The sequence below is a fragment of the Carettochelys insculpta genome, chromosome 16, assembly GCF_033958435.1.
Source record: "Carettochelys insculpta isolate YL-2023 chromosome 16, ASM3395843v1, whole genome shotgun sequence".
Taxonomy (NCBI): Eukaryota; Metazoa; Chordata; order Testudines; family Carettochelyidae; genus Carettochelys; species Carettochelys insculpta.
In genome coordinates, this window is record NC_134152.1 from 35,714,258 (window position 1) to 35,733,069 (window position 18,812).

The 18,812-nt window shown below is 43.8% G+C and overlaps 1 protein-coding gene across 1 annotated transcript in view; it reads right to left on the reverse strand.

Annotated features, from left to right (window-relative positions):
• Positions 1-7,643: 7,643 nt before the first annotated feature.
• Positions 7,644-18,812, reverse strand: part of HS3ST6 (heparan sulfate-glucosamine 3-sulfotransferase 6) — a 97,812-nt gene continuing 86,643 nt past the window's right edge. Inside the window, exon 2 of the mRNA XM_075010819.1 lies at positions 7,644-8,342. Within this exon, the coding sequence (XP_074866920.1) occupies positions 7,724-8,342 (619 nt within the window). The 3' untranslated portion in view covers positions 7,644-7,723. The remainder of the gene's footprint in view (positions 8,343-18,812) is intronic.

Genomic DNA, 18,812 nt, shown 5'->3' on the forward strand with positions numbered 1-18,812 from the left:
TAGTTCGCCCAGATATAGATTGTGACCGTCTCTGGATGCAAACATTTTTCTCAATATACGTAACTTCCTCCGTGTAAGTTAATCTCAGTTGACAGCAAACGCTGCCCTCTGTCCAAACACTTGACAAGGTCACATGACAAGAAAGCCAGGGAGATCTGTGACTGACAAGGTCACGTGATCACTGGGTGACCCTGCCCGAAAGTCTGAATATAACTGACACTTTACCAAAAGCGTTCAAATAGACAGAATCCCAGTAGAAAACTCAGGGAAGGGACGGGAGCTGTCAAAGAGGCCAAGGGAATGTGTGTGGAATAGAACAACGTCTTGTTTATATGTCAGAGCAGCCTCTGATCCGTTTTTTTTTCCCCTTCCGAGCGCTTACCAAACAGAATAATCCTGGCAAGGTTCTCTTTCCAAAGCCCTGGGAGGTGGCGGGAAAAGGTTCACCGTTATTTTTATCTATGTAAACAAATGTAGTAAGGATGCATTAAAATGGAACACACGTACTGGTTACAGTTTGTTCTAGAGTAACATGACCAGAATTCAGTGGGCAGTAAAGTGTCTCTGACACATTACACATTCAGTTTTCCCCTCCTGCTCTCTGTGATCCATTTCAGCTCACACATGGATGACACGAGCCTGCCGCGATCAGATATTAATTTAATGGAAGGAATGTGTCCAGATTATACTTAGTTAAAGGCACTCGATGTATAATTCTTGCATCCTGTATGAACGGTCCTTACACTTGTAGATGGAAGGGGCTAGACATACCCATAGTGTCTTTCTTAGAGCAAACCAAAGTCCACACACATTATCTAAATCATCTAATGTTAATTTGGAAATGTCTTGACCTAACAGCTGCTGGTAGCATGCTGGAAGAAAATGTTTGATAGATTTCAGTTGCTCTCTCTCATGTTTCGAGGCCAGGCTCCTTTATAACTTGACATCCTAGGGAATGAATATTGACTTCCAAGTAACCTTAAAAAGCTGGATTTTTACAAACTCAAGAAAAAAGGGGAGAAAGCCAATGAAAATGACCAGAGTCCATTTTTCATACTGGTCCAGAACATTAAATTCACCAGTGAAAATAAACACTAGTCCTGCGTCATTTTCTTTATGATTTTATTTTCAGAGATCTTGTGCAGAAAAATATAGTGGTTATTTCTGTGTGATCAAACATTGACATATTTTCCCTCAGTTGTGCTATCCCAGTGGAGACTGCTTGTGCAAGTTTTACAGTTGATAAGAAAACACCAGTAGAATGAAATTAGGTCCAGAGCTGTGTTTGTTAACAAAATATAAACACAAAGATATATCTTCCATATAGGCAACAGGCAAAATAATCAAAATAGAACTGGTCAATACACAGCACAGTCCAAGCCAAGCAATCCAGTTGATAATTTATGTTGTTCAAATACATTTCACACCATACTACAGTATTTCCAGAGCTGGCTACTTCATTCTAAGTGAGGCAAATTCCAAGTGGTTTCTGGGGGAGTTTCGCCTGAATAAAGACTGTAGTATTTTGGTTTTTCACAACACAAGTCTGATGCCCTCGTGCTAATGGGAATTTTTTAACTAGCGATTGTAAATTGGGTAAAACTGGCCAGTGGGGGGAAAAGAATGGACATTTTAGATTGGATTTGCACAAGTGCTCAATGCCCACAATTGGAGATAGACTTTTCTAAGTGTCCTACTTAGACACTGGAAAAGAAGAGGGCAAAGGTTCTGCCCCCCCACCCCGCCAAAAACGGTTCTGTACTCATCAGTGCCTGTGGGGAGGAATAGGAGCTACTGTACACTGTACCTCAACAAAAAAGCAGGTTGAGGTCTTTAGAAAATCTGGCCCCTAATTTTTCTAAATACTGCTTTTTTAATTAGGCCCATTAGCAAATGACAACAAAGGCCATTTCTTCTATGATCCACATGAGGCACATGTGTTAACAAATGACGGGTTCCTTATTCTGTCGCTGAAAGGAACCTACTTGTAACTGGGGAACAAAGCATCACAACAGCAACCACTGCTTTATCAATGGAGTTGTTTTTATCAGCCCAGTGTAGATGCTGTGTTTTGGTTTTCACCAGCAATCATTAACTGCCCACTGATGGCAAACACAAGCAAATAGTTTAGAATTCCTCTGGCTTTAAGGGTTTGTCACAGGCTAATGATTCTGCATCAATTAAAATGCGAGCAATACAACCTGATAGATTTCGGAAGGATGTTGCATTTCTCTCACTGGGTGCTAGGGTTTCGTGTTGTCACAGGATAATGTTGCCTTTTGAACACTTTAAGTGATGGCAGCAATTTGCTAAGATTGCTGAGGTGGTTTTCAGTGGGTTACAATGGAAAACGCTTAGGAGACAAATTTGAATTTCAAACAACCCTGCTGCTATAAGGCAGAACATTCACTTTCCAATCTCTTCCCTGATTCCTCATCTGCGGGAAAAGTACCTGGGCGCCAGTTCTGCTGAAGAGTCTCCCTTAGTGCAGCTTTTCTTTCCTTACTGATGACCAAAACAGGAAGAGAAATATTTTAGGATAAGTGCAGCTATTTCTTAATCTTCAGTTCATTGACAATGTTCAAAAGCAGGCCATGGAAGATGTAGCCCCACAGTGTTGTGGGAAGAATGGAATTATGCTGCACTGCCAGCATATTTAGGACCGAAGGCAAAGAAAACAAAATGTCAATGGATCTCCTCTGATCTCAGTCACCTTTGCAATTTTCCTTTCCTTACACTGGCCACAAAATTCATGGAATTCAAATAATAGGTTTCAAAGTAACTCCCAGGGGGGTGAGAGTAACAAAAAAACTGCAGCACAATGTATGAACCAAAACAAGGACAGAGACTTGTAGACACTTGAGGGATATGTGTAATTAAAGTTAGGTCCCCTTTGAAGGGAACTGGCCATTTTAGGGTAGCACAACAAAGATCATAATGAAGCATCTGGGAAGGCTACCTCCCTGCATTTAGGCTATTGGCTTGCAAAGCCACTATTCCGTTTTGGAAGGCTTTCGTTGAAAAACCCTGCAATGGTGGGTACAAGTTTGTTTGTATGCAACAAGTCTCCTTTGAGCTCTCCACAAGATTTCCACCTGGGCTTCCTTTCCCTATCCTGTGGGGAACTTCCAGCTTCTTGTCCTGGTCTAATGAAGTGCAGACTTCACCTGGCCAGCCCCACAAGTGGCTCCTCTCCAATGCAATGAATACAAATACTTGACCTTGTAAGCCAGGGGGCGGCAATTAGTTTAAGCCAGGGGTTTGTGTATCACTTCAAAAGTCTTAATCCGTGCGGTCAGCCCTGGCATGGTATTTGCCAGAACCTATTGAGTGGTCTTAATGAGTCTGCAAAGCAAGCTTTCAATACATTTGGGTTGCTTCAGAGGCTTTAAATGGCATAGTCTATATGGTATTGTGCAGCTTTAGACAGGCCATGGCTTTAAAAAAGTCCGGCCCCCTTTCACAGGGCAGACAGAAACCATCTTTGGGCCCAAGGCCCTGAACGTTTTGCATATCAATATGGCTCTGGCTGAATGTAGCCACTCAGCTGAGAAATAGGATCACGATCTGCGTTTCCAGGCTTTCACAGGCACTTGGGAAACTTTAAAGCCCTTCGTGGAGAATAATTTGGTCGAATGTCGTGGCTGGAAACAAAACCTAAACAAGCAGAGGGCAGTCCATCATTTGGTGCTGCCAGCCAGTGACAACAGGCTCCAGTGGCTCTGACATCCAAGCCTCAGCAGGCTGGCGGAGGGGGCACTTCCACTGGAGGGCTTGATTTTACAAGGTGCTGGGCACCTGCTGTTGAGAGGTGGGCACCCACAGCTCCCCCTGGCTAGAGGCACTCAGCAGAATGTGAATCTGGGCCTCAGTGTAGCATGAATTTTCAATGGGGCTGGCCAGGGTAGGGTCTGAGGGGAGGAGAGAGCTTCCGCTGAGGTTTGTACAAAGCTGGACAAAACCAACCACACGTCATGAGAAAAGCTGTGGGAATGGGGGAAGATGCCATTTCTTTGTAGCCTGAACCTCTTTCCAGTTCACTTGCCTCTTTGGGGCCATTTCTCTGCTGGCCTGAAACTTCTGTAGTTCCATTGAAATCCATGGGGCTGCTCTGACTTACGCCAGGTGTGAGTTGAGCCTTTGGAGTGCTGAGCCAAACTAATTCAGATTCTGTTTGTTGTTTGTACCTATCCCAGTGCCTTACCTTGGTACAAAGCAGCTATTCTGGTTTTAGCAGCTGACAAGCTAAGCTGGGCAAAGGCAACGCAAATGAGAAGGCATGTCTGTTTCTAAGGTGTACCAAAGAATATTCAGCTTTCCCTCTCTGTCCTGCAATATAGAAAGAGCTGAGCAATTTGTATTCAGCTTAGACCTGATGCTGAATAACATCATTTTGTGCATCGTTCATTGTGACAGTAAACAGATGAGCCCCCAGGCTGAAACAGACTACTGTGCTGACCAGGTGCCGTGAGCTTAGAGGCTTTCAGCTCCACCCCTACAAAATAAATGCCACACTGAAGAGGATGAAGAACAAAGAGGAGCCTCTTGCTGTAGAAAAAGTGGAGAAATTGGGGATGCTTTTGCAGACTTGTCTTGCAGAGCAGCTTAAAGCTCCCCGTGAAAAAGGCCAGGAGAAAATCAAGCCTGAGAATGGTTGTAGCACTAAGGAACACGCTGCTAAGGGCAGCGTCTTTCGACTTACATTGTGTTTAACTAGGAAAACACTGGCTACCAAGGTTCCCACTAATCATTTCCGTCCATGTACGGATCCACGTGCAAAATAAATTTTGTTATGTACGCCGAGCCATGTGCAAACATGCACCACCCAGAGAAACACAAACTTAGCTGTGGGCACTCTGCTCATTAGCTGGGCAGCAGTGCAATGTCTCCTGTGCAACCCTAAGAGAGCACAGCTTAGAGGGAACGCTGCTGGCAACCTGATAGACGTTAATAGTTTTGTTGAAGAACGCAGCCAGGATGGTTTGCAACCACTGGCTTGTGACCATGAAACACCAGGTGAACTGACGCCACGTAGGATAGGCAGCACTGGAACTATGGTGATATTGTGGGACGCCTCCCGAACTATGTAATGAGGTAATTAAAAAGACAAACACTAGTCACTAATAAGATTATGAAAGGTTAACAAAGTGTTTTTTTGCGCCTCTTTAAATATGAGAAAACTTGAAACTCATTCCACCAGCATCCCAAGGCCAGTGTTTCCTATAGTTTTTCCATGTACTGAATAAATTGTTACGTGCACCTAGGTACGTGCGATTGTGCACCACCAGTGAAGACAAGCTGCCGGCTGTGGGCACTCTGCTAATCAGGTGCCGTGGGCAGCATGTGATTCTCTCCTGGGTGGCCATCCAAGCACGCAGCTTGCGGGGAACATTACCTATGACTACCCTTTTTGGCTGCTAATGTGGAAACCTGCTGGCAGACATTGAGCTAATGGTCAGGCTTTTTTGCTATATATTCTTGGGCAAAATTCTGTTGGGGGAGGGGTACGATTTCTGGCATTACTTGTGGAGGCGTCTAACTTTACTTTTATTCTTTCAGAATACTTTAAATCTGGAAAAGTACTGCATTATTGCTGCTTGATCAGATGCAACATCTAATATCAGTCACCGCCCTGTCTCAGAAAGGAAACTCACATCAATAAATATCAGCGCTGCATGCAAGCCAGCTGCAAAATGAGAAAGAGAAGTTACCCAAGTGACATTCTGAAACCAGGATCCCAGTCCTGCAAGGGACTTGAGCAAGTGTCTAAGCTTTAAGCAGTGAGTGGTCCCTTTCTATTCAATGAATGTTTTGACTCAGCTGTTAATGCCCTGATTCAACAAAGCCTTTAAGTACCTGCTTAACTATAAGCAGGTGCTTGACTGCCACTGAGTTCAATTAGGTGTAAGCAGCATCAATTTAAAGCTATGTGTTTAAGTTCTTTGCTTATTAGAGATGGCATTAATATTTTCGTTTATTTCAAACTTTGCCAGTTTATAGTTGTTGGTGTTTTTTTGTCCACCCACTTGACTACTCACCAAGACAAATAATATTTGGACTGACAAAACATCAATATTTCTTTTAGTTTCATTCATTTTCATGGAGAAAAGAGCTGGCAAGCAGATTTTGCGGCATGGCCTTGTAAATATTTATAACAATTTTGCAGAGCTTTAACTTTTTTGTCACAATTAAGAACAGGAGATTTTTCCCATCACTCTTTTTGGCCTAGAGTTGTCGGTATCAGATGTTCCTGAAACCACACCAGACTAGAATTGTTAATGTAAACAGTTAATCCAGAAGAGAACTGTGAGTAAAATCTTGGCCAGTTGCATTAAATGGGACTTTTGCTGTTGACTTCTGAGAGGGCAAATATTTCAACCTGTGTATATACGACACAATTCTGCCTTGACTGAAATCTATAACAAAACTCCCACTGACTTCTCTGAGGCAGAATTAAGCCTTTAAATAACAATAAATTACCCACAGACAAGAGAGACAGTTGGCATTACTTTTACAAATTCATTGTGTCCTGTTTTTTGCAGATCTAGCAGAATCTATCAAACTGGGTGTTTATAAGGCCACCAAATGTAACTTAGATCTAAAATTCAGATAATCCTTCATAAAAGGGCCTTTACAAAACTCTGATCTGCCCAATGTTTTATTTTATTTATTGTACAATTAAAGAAAATAGAGGGTTGGGAAGAGGAGAACCTCTGCATCCTCTTGAACCATGGAAACCCGAAAATCAAACATGCTGGCTATAAGCACAGAAGTGGGAAAGTGAAACTGACCGGAAACACAAAAGCCCAGATCCCCAAAGACAGGTGTAGGGGAGTTAAGTGACTAAATACCTTTGAGGATGTAGGCCAAAGTTCACTGACCCAACTGAGTGATACACAAAAGGAAAAACACATAGCATAAAAAGTAATAGATAAATAAGATTTTTAAAAAAAAAATCTGGGGTATGCTACTGGTCCCAATAAAATCAATGGCCAAAATTCCACTAACTTCAATGACAGGAGCAATATCAGACTCACAGCATGTAATTATCATAAGTCACTTGTATTTTAACGTACAGCACCAGATCCTCAGCTGGTATGAGCCAGCCTAGCTCCTTCAAAATCAACGCTGAGCAGCAGCTTTGAACCGGGCTGCTTTTGTTATCTTTCCAGTGTCCCTTTGCAAGAAAGACATCCAATGTCTAAACTTGGATCTGCTGTCTAGGGTCTTTTGCCCTGCTTGTTAAAAGGCTGAAGGTGGAGGTCTGTGAATGTTACAGCACTCTCGGTATAGTTAGAGAAAGAGCAGTATTAGGAGGCCAACTCTGATTTGCAAAGCTTTATTGTGAATCTTAGTGCCTTTGTCGCTACACACATCCAAGCACACACACACACACTCACCCTCACCATCAGAAAACCATCCTGGTTAATATAGATTAGCATATGGAAGAATATTTAATCTGATCTGGGGGTTGGGGTTTTACTTCTTTGTTCGTCTTTCTTAAATATTTTCTTTACTCAGTAAGTGTGCATTTCTCTCCAGAAACAGGTCCAATATAAATTAGAAAATGGGGAAAGTCTTCCAGAAGTTTGCCTTGGGTACACCTATGCTAGACTCCTTGGGCAACTTGGCACACCACGTGCAAAGGGCCCTGGAGGACTGCTAAGATGACTAGTTGCCCTCTCCCCATTGTAACTTAGAAAGCCAATGGCCTTGTGAGGGTTCAGTCCCACCCAAAGTCCTGCCCAGTCATCTGATAGAACTTCATGTTGAAGGGTCTGTAAAACTCCTGCAAGCGCTGGATCACCTGCCCGTGGATTTTGGGATGAGGCCGCCCTTTCGACTTCCCCAAGCAGCGGGGCCGGCTGTTGCCTTCTGGCTTCTTCAGGCAGGGGAAGCCCTTGGTCTCGTTGAAATAGAAGTGCTGCTCTGTTACAACTCTCTCAAGACCCAGAAAGTCTTGCACTCGGGCCATCTCCCCAGCCGGGTCGCTCACGAGTCTTTCCCCGCTGACAAAGAGGAAGTTCGAAAGGGGGAAGTACTGCAGCCAGTTGTCCAGGTGCTTAGCGTAGATGCCGATCCGCACGGCACTCCAGCTGGTGTCAATGAGACCCGTGCTTGCGTTCTTGAAGGCCAGTGCCTGGAAGCTGGGGATAGTGGGGTTTTTGGACAGTGTCTGTGTGTAGTCTGAGATGGCGCGGGTGACGGGGTTCCTCACCACCACGATCAGCTTGGTGTCCCTGGACATGTTGTAAATACGCTTGGGGGCCTCCTTGGTCACAAAATAACTTGGAGTTTTCTCCATCGTGATCTGTCCCTCTACAGTCCGTGGCATCAGATTCCTGTAGAAAGGCAAGAACAATGGTAACGACTTATGTGGGTCTACCCAGCTTTGACTCATTAACATCTACAGTGACAGGCAGCCATGTAAGTATGAGCTGATAATATCAAGCCATCAGTCCCCACGTGCCAGGCCCAATGGCCAGGGAAAATCCCTCATCAAAGCTTTCTTCTTAAGCCATATTGTATTGCGATGCCTACAAGCCATTCCTGTCAGGTCCTGCCTAGAGTTGTGGCTTTTCTTTTTCTGCCAGAGTTATCAATTTGTTACCTCCCTCTCCAACAGACCCCGTTTCGTCCTCATTTCCCTGTTTTTGCCACCTCTGGCATGAGCAGACTGTAAGCTGCCTTGGTCAAGGACTGTCCCTTCTGCTTGTCTACCCAAACCAGCAGACCAAGTGCAACCCTACTGACAACACTGGGGTGGCACTGGATGGAAGTCAGAACAGGAACTGGCTTTAGTCTGTAATACTCTGGACAAGAAGCAAAGTACAGTATGAAAATCACATTACTTGTCTTCCCTTGAATTAAGCACACAGGTTAAGGTTCTTCTGTCAATTATCTTGGTATAAGGAGTTTCTTTGGACAGTGACTCGGGAATTACAGTAGGGTGACCAACAGGGATGGGCAGCAAAGTATGACTAACATAAAAGACAGCGAGACTCTCTTCTAGTTAGCTGCGTGTGCTGGATGGCTAAATTTTTTTAATTGGATTTTTTTATTTAAATTGAATTTTTTATTTTAAAAAAAATCAATAAAATACTAAATTTCTCATTTAAAAAATAACAGTTACAATTAAATCTCATCACAAACATATTACATGTACATTTACAGTCCCATAAAAACAAATTAATGTGAAAATGAATTAATGGCTCTCGCCTGTCCAGCCTAACTACTTGTTCTTGCTTCTTGAAAGTTCTGGGCTTTCCATTTCTGTTTCTCAGCAGAGTAAAAAGTCACATGTGCAAAGAAAGACACCAGCTGGGTAGGAGTGTTTTTGTTCTGTGCTTATGTGGTGGTGGGTGTTGGCCAAGCACAGCAGAGGAGTTACTTAAGACATTGTTTTAAAGACAGAGAGATAATATATAGGAAAGGGCACACACACACAGCATAGAAAGGAACAGTGGAGTTGATAGAGAAGGGTAAGGACATTATTCAGTGCACACACAGCTTCCTGTACTCCCTCACACTTTTGCCACAGAAATATTGTCCTGACTTCTGGGTGTAAACGAGACCCTAGCTGGGAATGTTGTGAAGAAACTTGTTCCTGGGGTAAAAAAGGAAAAGGTGTCAAGTGTAAGCAGTGCCTGAAGGAGATTCAGGGCCTAGTTGCAAGAATGAAACACCAGAAGGAAAATTGCTTACTGGGAGAAAATGATGTAACTGAAGATCTAGATATGGCTGAGTGGATCAACTCATTAATAATTTGACTAATTCATTTTGCAATGCATTGTTCTTCAGGATTCACTCAATGCCTTTTAGTATAAGGGTGATTCGACACATAAATTCCCAAGCTTTTTGCTGTGTTGAATGTGGAGGTGTCAGGGGTGGGGGAAGGAAGATTAGCTTAGCTAATCCTTCTGGCTTGTTTAATTAGTTAACTTGGTTCAGAATCTCTCAGACATGTACACAATACAGAAAGCTGCAGTAAGAGAAATCTAGAGTAGCCAGTTGCCACTGCCATTTTCTGATTTTACATTGCCAACCACAACCAGCACAAGGCAAGCCTGAAGTTGGAGCCCACAAGGAAAAAGGAAAAGACTGCACACAAGAAACACGTGGCACAGAGACCTGAAGGCAGAGAACAAAAAGCTGGGATGCACAGGGCCAGAACTGAAAAAGATCACCCAGGACAGGAGACATGGCAAATGGTCACCAATGGTCTATGCTCCAAGATGTAGGAGTGGAAGAGGCTTACTTATGTACCTAACACAAGTCTCTTATTTTGAAACATCCTGGTCACAGATCATAATGGTAATGCCATAAGTTTATTCCCTATTTCACTTCAGCATAACTCAGCTTTTCCAAGGAGCCCCATTTTATACTTGTTTCCTCAAAAAACAGAAGTGCCAGGGAATCCAATGGGGCTTACCCCAAAATGATAAGTACCCTCTAAGTACGGTCAGTCTTACCTTTTTTTGGTAACTTGACTTAAATCAATTATTTTGTTTTTTTGTGATTTAAATGGCTGTGATTTAAACCAATCCACCCTGGGGGAGGGATTTCAGAATGGGTCAGCAAGAACCATCCCATCCCTTCTATTTGTACAGCACCTGACACGCTGCAGACTCTACCACAAACAAGTTAAATAACAATAGCGACTGAGAATGTTGCCATCTCATGGCTGCCTGCGCCCCCTCTTGAGTGGGTGCAGCTTGGTCCAGTTCACACTGTTCGGCTGCCCACAGCACCACACAATGTCATCCTCGCTGATTAAACTAACAGCACCACCGCTGGCATCCACAGCAGAAACTTTGAGGAAGGGTTCAAATGCTGGACTAAGTTACTCTCTGACCCAGAGAAATAGCGGCGGCAGGCCACCAGCTTCAGGCTGCACGAGGAGATGGGAAATCTTGTCTGTACCATAGTGGTTAGCTAGATCTGGACAGATTCAGCTCCACTAGGCAGTACTAGAACCCTGAGAGGTCGGGGGAAGTGAGGTGACTTCCAATGTTGCTTCTTGTTCTCTGCTACAGAAGAGGACTCTGTAGAGACTGAACCTCTCTAGTCTGGCAACAGCCGCAATCTGGCATGATTTTAGTTCACCGGATGACTGCCTATCGTGGGTGTGGCCAAGCTTCCTGCAGTCCCATTAAATTTGCTTCCAGCCACCAGTCCTGGCTCTCAGTGTTTTGTGCTGTTATTTTGCTGTAATTTACCCCAAATGTCTTCTAAGAGCCCAGAAAGCAGTGGAAGTGTTGGTAATGTGCTAGACAATACTGACCTCCCCTGATCCGGCAAATTCTCTCATTTGGCCCTGGTCAGGTCCCGAGGGTGCCAGATTAGAGAGATTCAACCTATAGTAAAAAGGGAGTTCTCTCCTTTATGACCGAGGCAGGTCCATGCCATGTGCTTCCAGAGCCTGGTTCTCTCATGGCAGAACCTGAGACAACTCTTCTTAATGTCAGTGGGGGAGCCTGCAGCAGGTGCCCTGAGGCCACTGGTCTGTTGAGTCATTGGTGCCACAGAGGAGAATGTGGGCCATGCCCGCTGCTCACTGTCAGCCCCTCTCTCAAATTCGCTTTACTAACAAAGAGAATAAGGTAAAATCTCTCCCCTAAACCTGCCCTATCACAATCCAACCACTACAAAGCATTCTCAGTCCACTTTCTCTCTCAAACACGCCCCTCGACAAATCCAGGCTCGAGTCTGGACCACAAAAGCAAACTCCTCTTATTGCCGTGCCAATAAATATTTATAGTGTGCTCAATGCCTGTTCATTCTTCGCTGGGTGAGCTGCAGGTTGCAATTGTAAAGGCTTTTTTCACTCTGGTGTTTTCACGATTGGAATTCCCATCATCGTGACGGATGGAGAACTCCTGGCAATGTTACTGTTTAATCAATAGCTGCAAGAGGCCAGCTGGGATGGTGCAGGGCTTGCCAACAGCACAATGAACTCCTTCTATTAAAAACAGTTCCAGTCCCCATTTCGCACACAAAAGGTGTGAGCAAAAATGCAAAAAAAAACGCCTGATTGAGCGCTGCGCATTCCTTTGCTAATGCTCCTGCCATCCGCTCCCTGATCAATGCTTCCTCCAGGAAGGGTAGGCTCCCAGGCAGGCAACGCACAGAACACTCAGCATTTCATTGGACGTGGCCAGCAAAGATGGTTTTTCAACAGCCTAAGACCCAAGCACCTTTCTAAAGAATTCAGATGCACTTTTAGCACATCCTCTCATGCCACTGGACCATATTGTGGGTGGAACTGAAACATAGAGGTGATGATAAATTACGCCAGCGAAATCCTCAGCTGGTACGAACTGGTGTACAAGCTGTGCCAATTTACACAGATGAAGATCTGGCCCTGTTTCTATTTTTAGGACAGCATGCAAATTTGGGTGAGAAAGGGGAAAAGTTCTGGCCATTCTAACACCCAGCTTAGTGTCATTAATGAAGATGCTGAACAAGACTGGCCCCAAGACTGACTCTTGGGGGACTCTGCTTGATACTGATCGCCAACCAGACATCAGGCTGTTGACAACCCACTGAGCCCAATGATCTAACTAGCTTTCTATCCACTTTACAGTCTATTTATCCAATCCATACTACTTTAACTCGCTGGCAAGAATACTGTGAGAGACCATATCCAAAGCTTTGCTAAAGTCAAGGGATAGCATATCCACCTCCTTCTCCATAACCACAGGGCCAGTTATTGCATCATAGAAGGCAATCAGGTTGGTCAGCATGATTTGCCATTGGTGAATCCATGTTGGCTATTCCTAATCACTGAAATTTTCAGCGGTTACACAATTGATCAACATCCCATTTGATCCTTGTTTAGTTTGTTATGTGAACTACTATGTTGCAAACCTCTCTAGTAAGACCGTTAACCATAGGCAAGATAAGATAACGTGACATTTATAAACAATTGATTCAGCTGAAAAAAGTGGGCGTGCTGTGGAATTTTTTCTCTTATCGAAGTGTGCAGCATTACTGCAAAGGTTGGGGACCACTGCTCTAGCCCAATATCCTGTCTTCCAACAGTGATCAGTGCCAGGGGCATCAGGAGGAATGAACACCACAGGTAATCATCAAGTGGCTAACTATGCTCCTGGAACAGTGGATTCCAAACAGTAAAATACCAGATGGTGTTAGTTGATCTGAATGGCTTGCAGATAATCCATCTGCCCAACTATGTTAGTAGAGCCTAGTCTCTGAACAAGTACAGACAACAAAAGAGCTGTAAAAATCTGGCTCTCACCAGAGAGGATTCATGAACAGAAAAAAAGCCAAAGTGAGGTGTGCATTTTTATTACAATAATGCCTAGATGCTCAGACCAAATGCTGTCCTGTGCTGTACCTAGTGAGAGACATAACCTGAAGAGTTTACAGTCTTCATAAATACAGACAGTTGGATGGCACCCAGGCTCAGAAAGATGAAGAGACATGCCCAAGGCTGCACCCCAAGTCAGTAGCAAAGTTGAGCTCAAACTCAGATTAACTGGTTCTTTGTCCAGTGCCCAGTCCCCAAGATTGCACTATCTCTTAACACCATCCTTGTTTGAGTACTTCTGCAATGCAATTCCTTAAATTACTGCCTCGTTTGAAGTCCGTCACACATTCCATAGCTTCCATTGCATGTGCTCCCTGTTGCACAAGGGATTTCCATTGGCAATGGGTTTGCTTCTGCCTGGAGAAATTATTTAACCTGAATCTCTGTTGCTTTAGCCTCCATCATGTTTGCTCGAGCCAGCAGGAAAGTACATTCCAGTTAGCTTCTACAAACTGCTGACCTGCTGCTTTATTGGGCGGAAGCCAAGAAACAGAAGTGAAAATGGCAGTATAAGCCCACGGGCATTTGCTAATCGTAAGTTATGGCTTTCAAGGAGTAATACAAATATGTTTAATGACTTTCTGACAGCAGTTTGATTTTGATCCAGCACATTGTGTTATGGTTTTGCTAACTACAATATGAACGACACTTTGATGTTTGGGGCTTTGGAGACATGCTTAGGAAGTTATGTTGAAAGGGAAGTGTTTGCTTCTCATAGGTGAATTCCCATGGCCCGCAGTCACTTTATATCATGACGTGAACGTGACTGACCCAGGAGAGCTGTGCAAATAAAGACCTTTTTGCTTTGCTGTCATTGCTGAAAAGTCTCCAAAAAACGACATTGTGGGAGAGTCAAACAAAATATTTTTTGTGACAAAAAACTAAAATGTTTCCTTTGGGCTTTATCAATGTTTAAACATTTCCTTGGGGGTCCTTAAAGGAAATTTGGGAACAGTCATTTGAACCAAAAGTTGAAATATTTGGGGGGGGTTAAATAGAAATTTTAAGGGTTCCCCCATCCCCGATGGAGAAGTTCAGCAAAATAAACACAAATTTTTGAGACCTTTCGGTGTTTGTAAATCTGTTTCTTGATTGGGGAAAAAAGTTTCAGACAAAAACTGTCACCCACCTGTTGTGGAAACAGTTTGTTAGCACAGAGTGGGATACCTCCTGGCCTATGGAATTCCCAACCAAAGGACCTCCTCCTGGAAACATTGAGCATGAGTGTTTTTACTCATACTTGCAATTCAACACAGCGCTCAAACTGTCTTCATGAGCTCATGCCTTTAGCTCTGGTTCCAACTCAGGTTTGCCAGTAAAGTTGGTGGCTGTCAGATAACTGGGGGTCTTAACAGGGATTCAGATTGCTTTGATGCTACCTCGATTCACAAGAAAGCATGTAACTCACTGGCAACATCCATTGTGTGTCCTACCACCCCACCTTGTGCCTGATCTGTGTAGAGGATATGAGTCTCCTAGAGTTGCCTACCTCTTCAGTTTCAACTGCAGAAGCAGTGTTAGCTCTCTCTCAGTCCCTGATGTTGGCCAAAATATGGTCACTGCTGTTGTTGCCTAATAGGGTCTGGCCTGTTAGGAACTTACTGCAATAACAACATGGCTAATTCAGTGAACTCAGAAGTGCTCCTCACTCTTCCTTTTGCACTTTACAGAGCCTTGCTCTTCTCCACTAGCTGTGCTTCCATCTTTCCCTCACTTACTCACTGCATTACCAGCAATCCAGCGTAGCTCCATGGTAGCAAACAGGTGCACGTCCGTCAGAAAAAGCAGCCAGTAACGGACTAGAATTTGGGCTTCCAGGTATTTGCTACGTAATTTAAAAAAAATGTTCCCCACACTGCAGCGGGGTCCTTTAGATTTCTCGCACTCTCTCTCTCTCTCTCTCTGACACACACACTGAGGAGACCTGTGGCATCTTAAAGACTAACACATTTATTTGGGCCTACATTTGTTCGTGTTTCGGGTGCACCAGGACTCCTCCTCCTTTGTGCTGAAGCAGACCAACAAGGCTGCCCCTCTGAAACTTGTCCATCACTCTAGCAGATCTCAAGGCACTTGACCCAGGACGTCAGTATCGCTTTGTAGAAGGGGAAAATGCCAAGGAAGGGACTTGGCCAAGCTTGTTCAGCAGGCCACTGTCCAAACTGGGTCTAAAACCCAGATCGCCTAGAAGCAGTAGTAGGTTACGTTATGCTTCACTCCCCGCCTCCCTGCAGTGTTCTCTGGAGGAGGCCGTCTGCAGGTTAACAGGAAGGGGAAAGCGTGAGGGTCTGAATGGGCTGGGAGAATCGATTCTGGAGATTGGCCTACGCTAGGAAGGCAATTCAACCTAAGTTGCACCGTTCCAGCTGCAAGAACTGCATAGCTGGAGTTGACTTATCTTTGGTCGAATGTCTGTCGTGGCCCCACCACAGGCAGCGGACAGCAGAAACTTCCCTTTTCTCCTCATGACAGTGAGGGGGAGTACCACAGTCGATGGGTTCCATTTAATGCCGTCCTACTCAGTGTGGTAAATAGAACCAGGGAAGATAGATCATGGCAGCGCTGCTCTTCCCCTTAGTGCAGACGTGCCCTGAGAGGAGAGTCTATTTGTCTGAAATAAAATAGTTTGTGCGGAGAGTGGAAGACAGGTTGTAGAAACCCAAGGAAACACACGCACCCACACCTCCTTCTGCTGAGGCATAAATGGCAGCTCCCCCTCTCGTTTTTCCATGCAGCACACTGTAGCTGTCAGCAGGGAGGCAGAAGCTGTAGTATTTAAACCATTCAAGGGAGACTGCTAGCTCTGTCTACAGCAGGGGTCAGCAGCCTTTTCAAGGCAGAGGACCAAAATTTGACCGAGTGCCACTAGATGCTCAGGGCAGCCTAACCTCAAAATAGGCTTATTTCAAAGCATCCCTTACTCCTCCTGCAACCAGGAACACAGGAATGCCAAGAGAGCACGTCTGTTATTTCAAAAACTATTTGAAATGATGGGCATGTGTCAAAGACACAGAGTAGCTATTTCAGGATACCTCCAATAGCCCAAACTAGCTCTGCTGTGTAGACACAGCCTGATATTCCCACTTTTAACAGCTTCAGGAGAGCTCAGTGGTTTGAGCATTGGCCTGTTAAACCCAGGGTTGTGAGCTCAATCCTTGAGGGGGCCATTTAGACATGTGGGGCAAACAGGCCCTGCCAAGAGGGCAGGGGACTGGCCTCATTGATCTCCTGAGGTCCCTTCCAGCTCTGTGAGATGTGATGTGTAAATGGAGATGCAGAGATTTCCTGTTCAGGTGGGGGTTTGTAGCATTAGCTGGTCTTGTGTTAATCCACAGGTGGCCTGGCTCTGAGCAAGCTCCTGGCTACATGGGATGAAAATGGGCTCTCTTGCCATGCATGCCAGGGGGTTGCTGACTCTGGTCTGCAACTGGGATTCAAGGCTCTTGGTTTCTACTCCTGATCAAACATGTAAATAATTTACCTCCATGCTTCAGTTTCCCCATATCCTATAATCATTCCTCTCCCTCATCACAGTGCTCTGGAGTTGGACTCATCAGTACTTGTAAAGCACTTTGATTTCTTCCAAGGGGAATATATGGTAGAAGGGCAAAGTATGATCAATAAACCCAGTGTAGAAAGCAGCACTACTTGATGCTTGGCTTATCCCAGGATTGGGGGAGAAGTTTCCTTGGTGATCTACAGCAAAAATGGATCTCAATTCCCAGCTGCCCGTTTGGCGCCTGTTCTGTCAGCAAATTGGGAAGCTGCCATCCAGAGGAATTGAAACCCTCTGTGCAGAGAAATGTGCAACAGAGATCTGCTGTACTCTCATAGCTCATTTGACCAAGCCACAAGGAAATTAAGTGACTCGCCCCAGACCCCAGAGCAATTCAGTGGCTTGGTCTGAATTACTTCCCCATCCCTCCCAACACTTTGATCTAACCACTTGGCCACATCATTTCCAAACAGTACCGTTACATTAGCACTAATGCAGATGGCTCTGATGAATGCTCATCACTGGCATGAGTCCTGGCTATCCAGATACACACTCTACCCTGTAGCTCATTCAGTACTGAGCTTTGAAACAGATTTTTTAATTTCTAAGACAAGATCCATTTTGTTTAAATAAAAAAAAACAAAACCACACCTCAGTCTTTTGGTTTTGAAAATTGCCTTCAGGCATGGATTTTAATAATGCATAAGCCAGCAGAGAAACAAGAGGGCACTTTTGCAGCCAAATGTAATATTTTGAAAAACACTCTCTCACACTGGGGTTTCCTGATGCATTAGCTAAATAGGGAAAAGTTCACTCTGGAATTTCTTTTCTACCCTGTTTATTTCCATAAGCAAGCACAAGGATTTGGCTCTGAGACACCTCAAGGAAAACAAGTACCCTTGAACATAATATAAAGAGAAAGGAGACCTACATAATAACGATGAGGAAATATAATATTCTTACTCCCTGCAAAACTGTTGTGAACCTGAATTCTAACGACGTATTTCTTATTCACAAATATTTACACCATCACTCTTATGCAAACAAATTTCAGCCTACGGAGATGGCCCCAAGCTATTCACATAAATTATTTATGGCATGTGATTGGTACCCGAAAGTCACGTGATATTGTTTCTTCTTGCTGATGAGAAAAACGTTTTTCTGAGAAGAATTATGTCTAAGGAATGTTCAACAATGCACTTTTTGGAGAAACATTTTGCACCAATAAATTTTGGGGATAAAAGCTGTGAAATTCATTTACAACCCTGTAAGAGAAAAACTGCAAACACAGATAAATTTGCAATCTAGCTAGGGTGCAACTGAATATCTTTTACGCTCCCAATCACTGCAGTATGGGGGCACCTCTTGATGTTTAATATATTTATACCAACTACATACTTGTAAGGAAGGCCAGTGGTATTATCCCCATTGTACACATCAGGAAGTGAAGTAAAGAGGGGTTAGGTGATATTCCCAAGGCCATATCAGAAGCCTGTGGCAGAGCAAAGAACTAAACTTGAATCCCGAAAGGTGTTCAAAATGGCTCATTTTTTCATCAAAAAATGCTGATTTGTCAAACTAGAAACATTGTGTGTGTGAACACGTCAATTAAAATAAACTCTTCTTTTAAAAAATGCTCCAAATGTTTGGGTTAGGTCCTTCTAAGAACAGGACATTTCAGGTTTTTGGGTTTGCATTTTGAAATCAGTTTAATTTTTCAATATTATACTGTATAATTTTAAAGAACTAAACCCTAATTTGAAAACACAGAAATGAAATAGGAAAATAAGAAAAAGATGTAGAATTCTGAAGGAAAACAGAACATTTTGATTTTCCTTTGGGGAAATTTTGACTTTCTGTTCCAATTCAGAATTTAAAAAAAAAAAAAAAATCCAAATGTCAGAATTTCCCCTGGAATGAAAATTCCAAGTTTCATTCAGATCCAGTACACAGATTTCCTCCTGGCTTTTCTGAAGGCGGAGC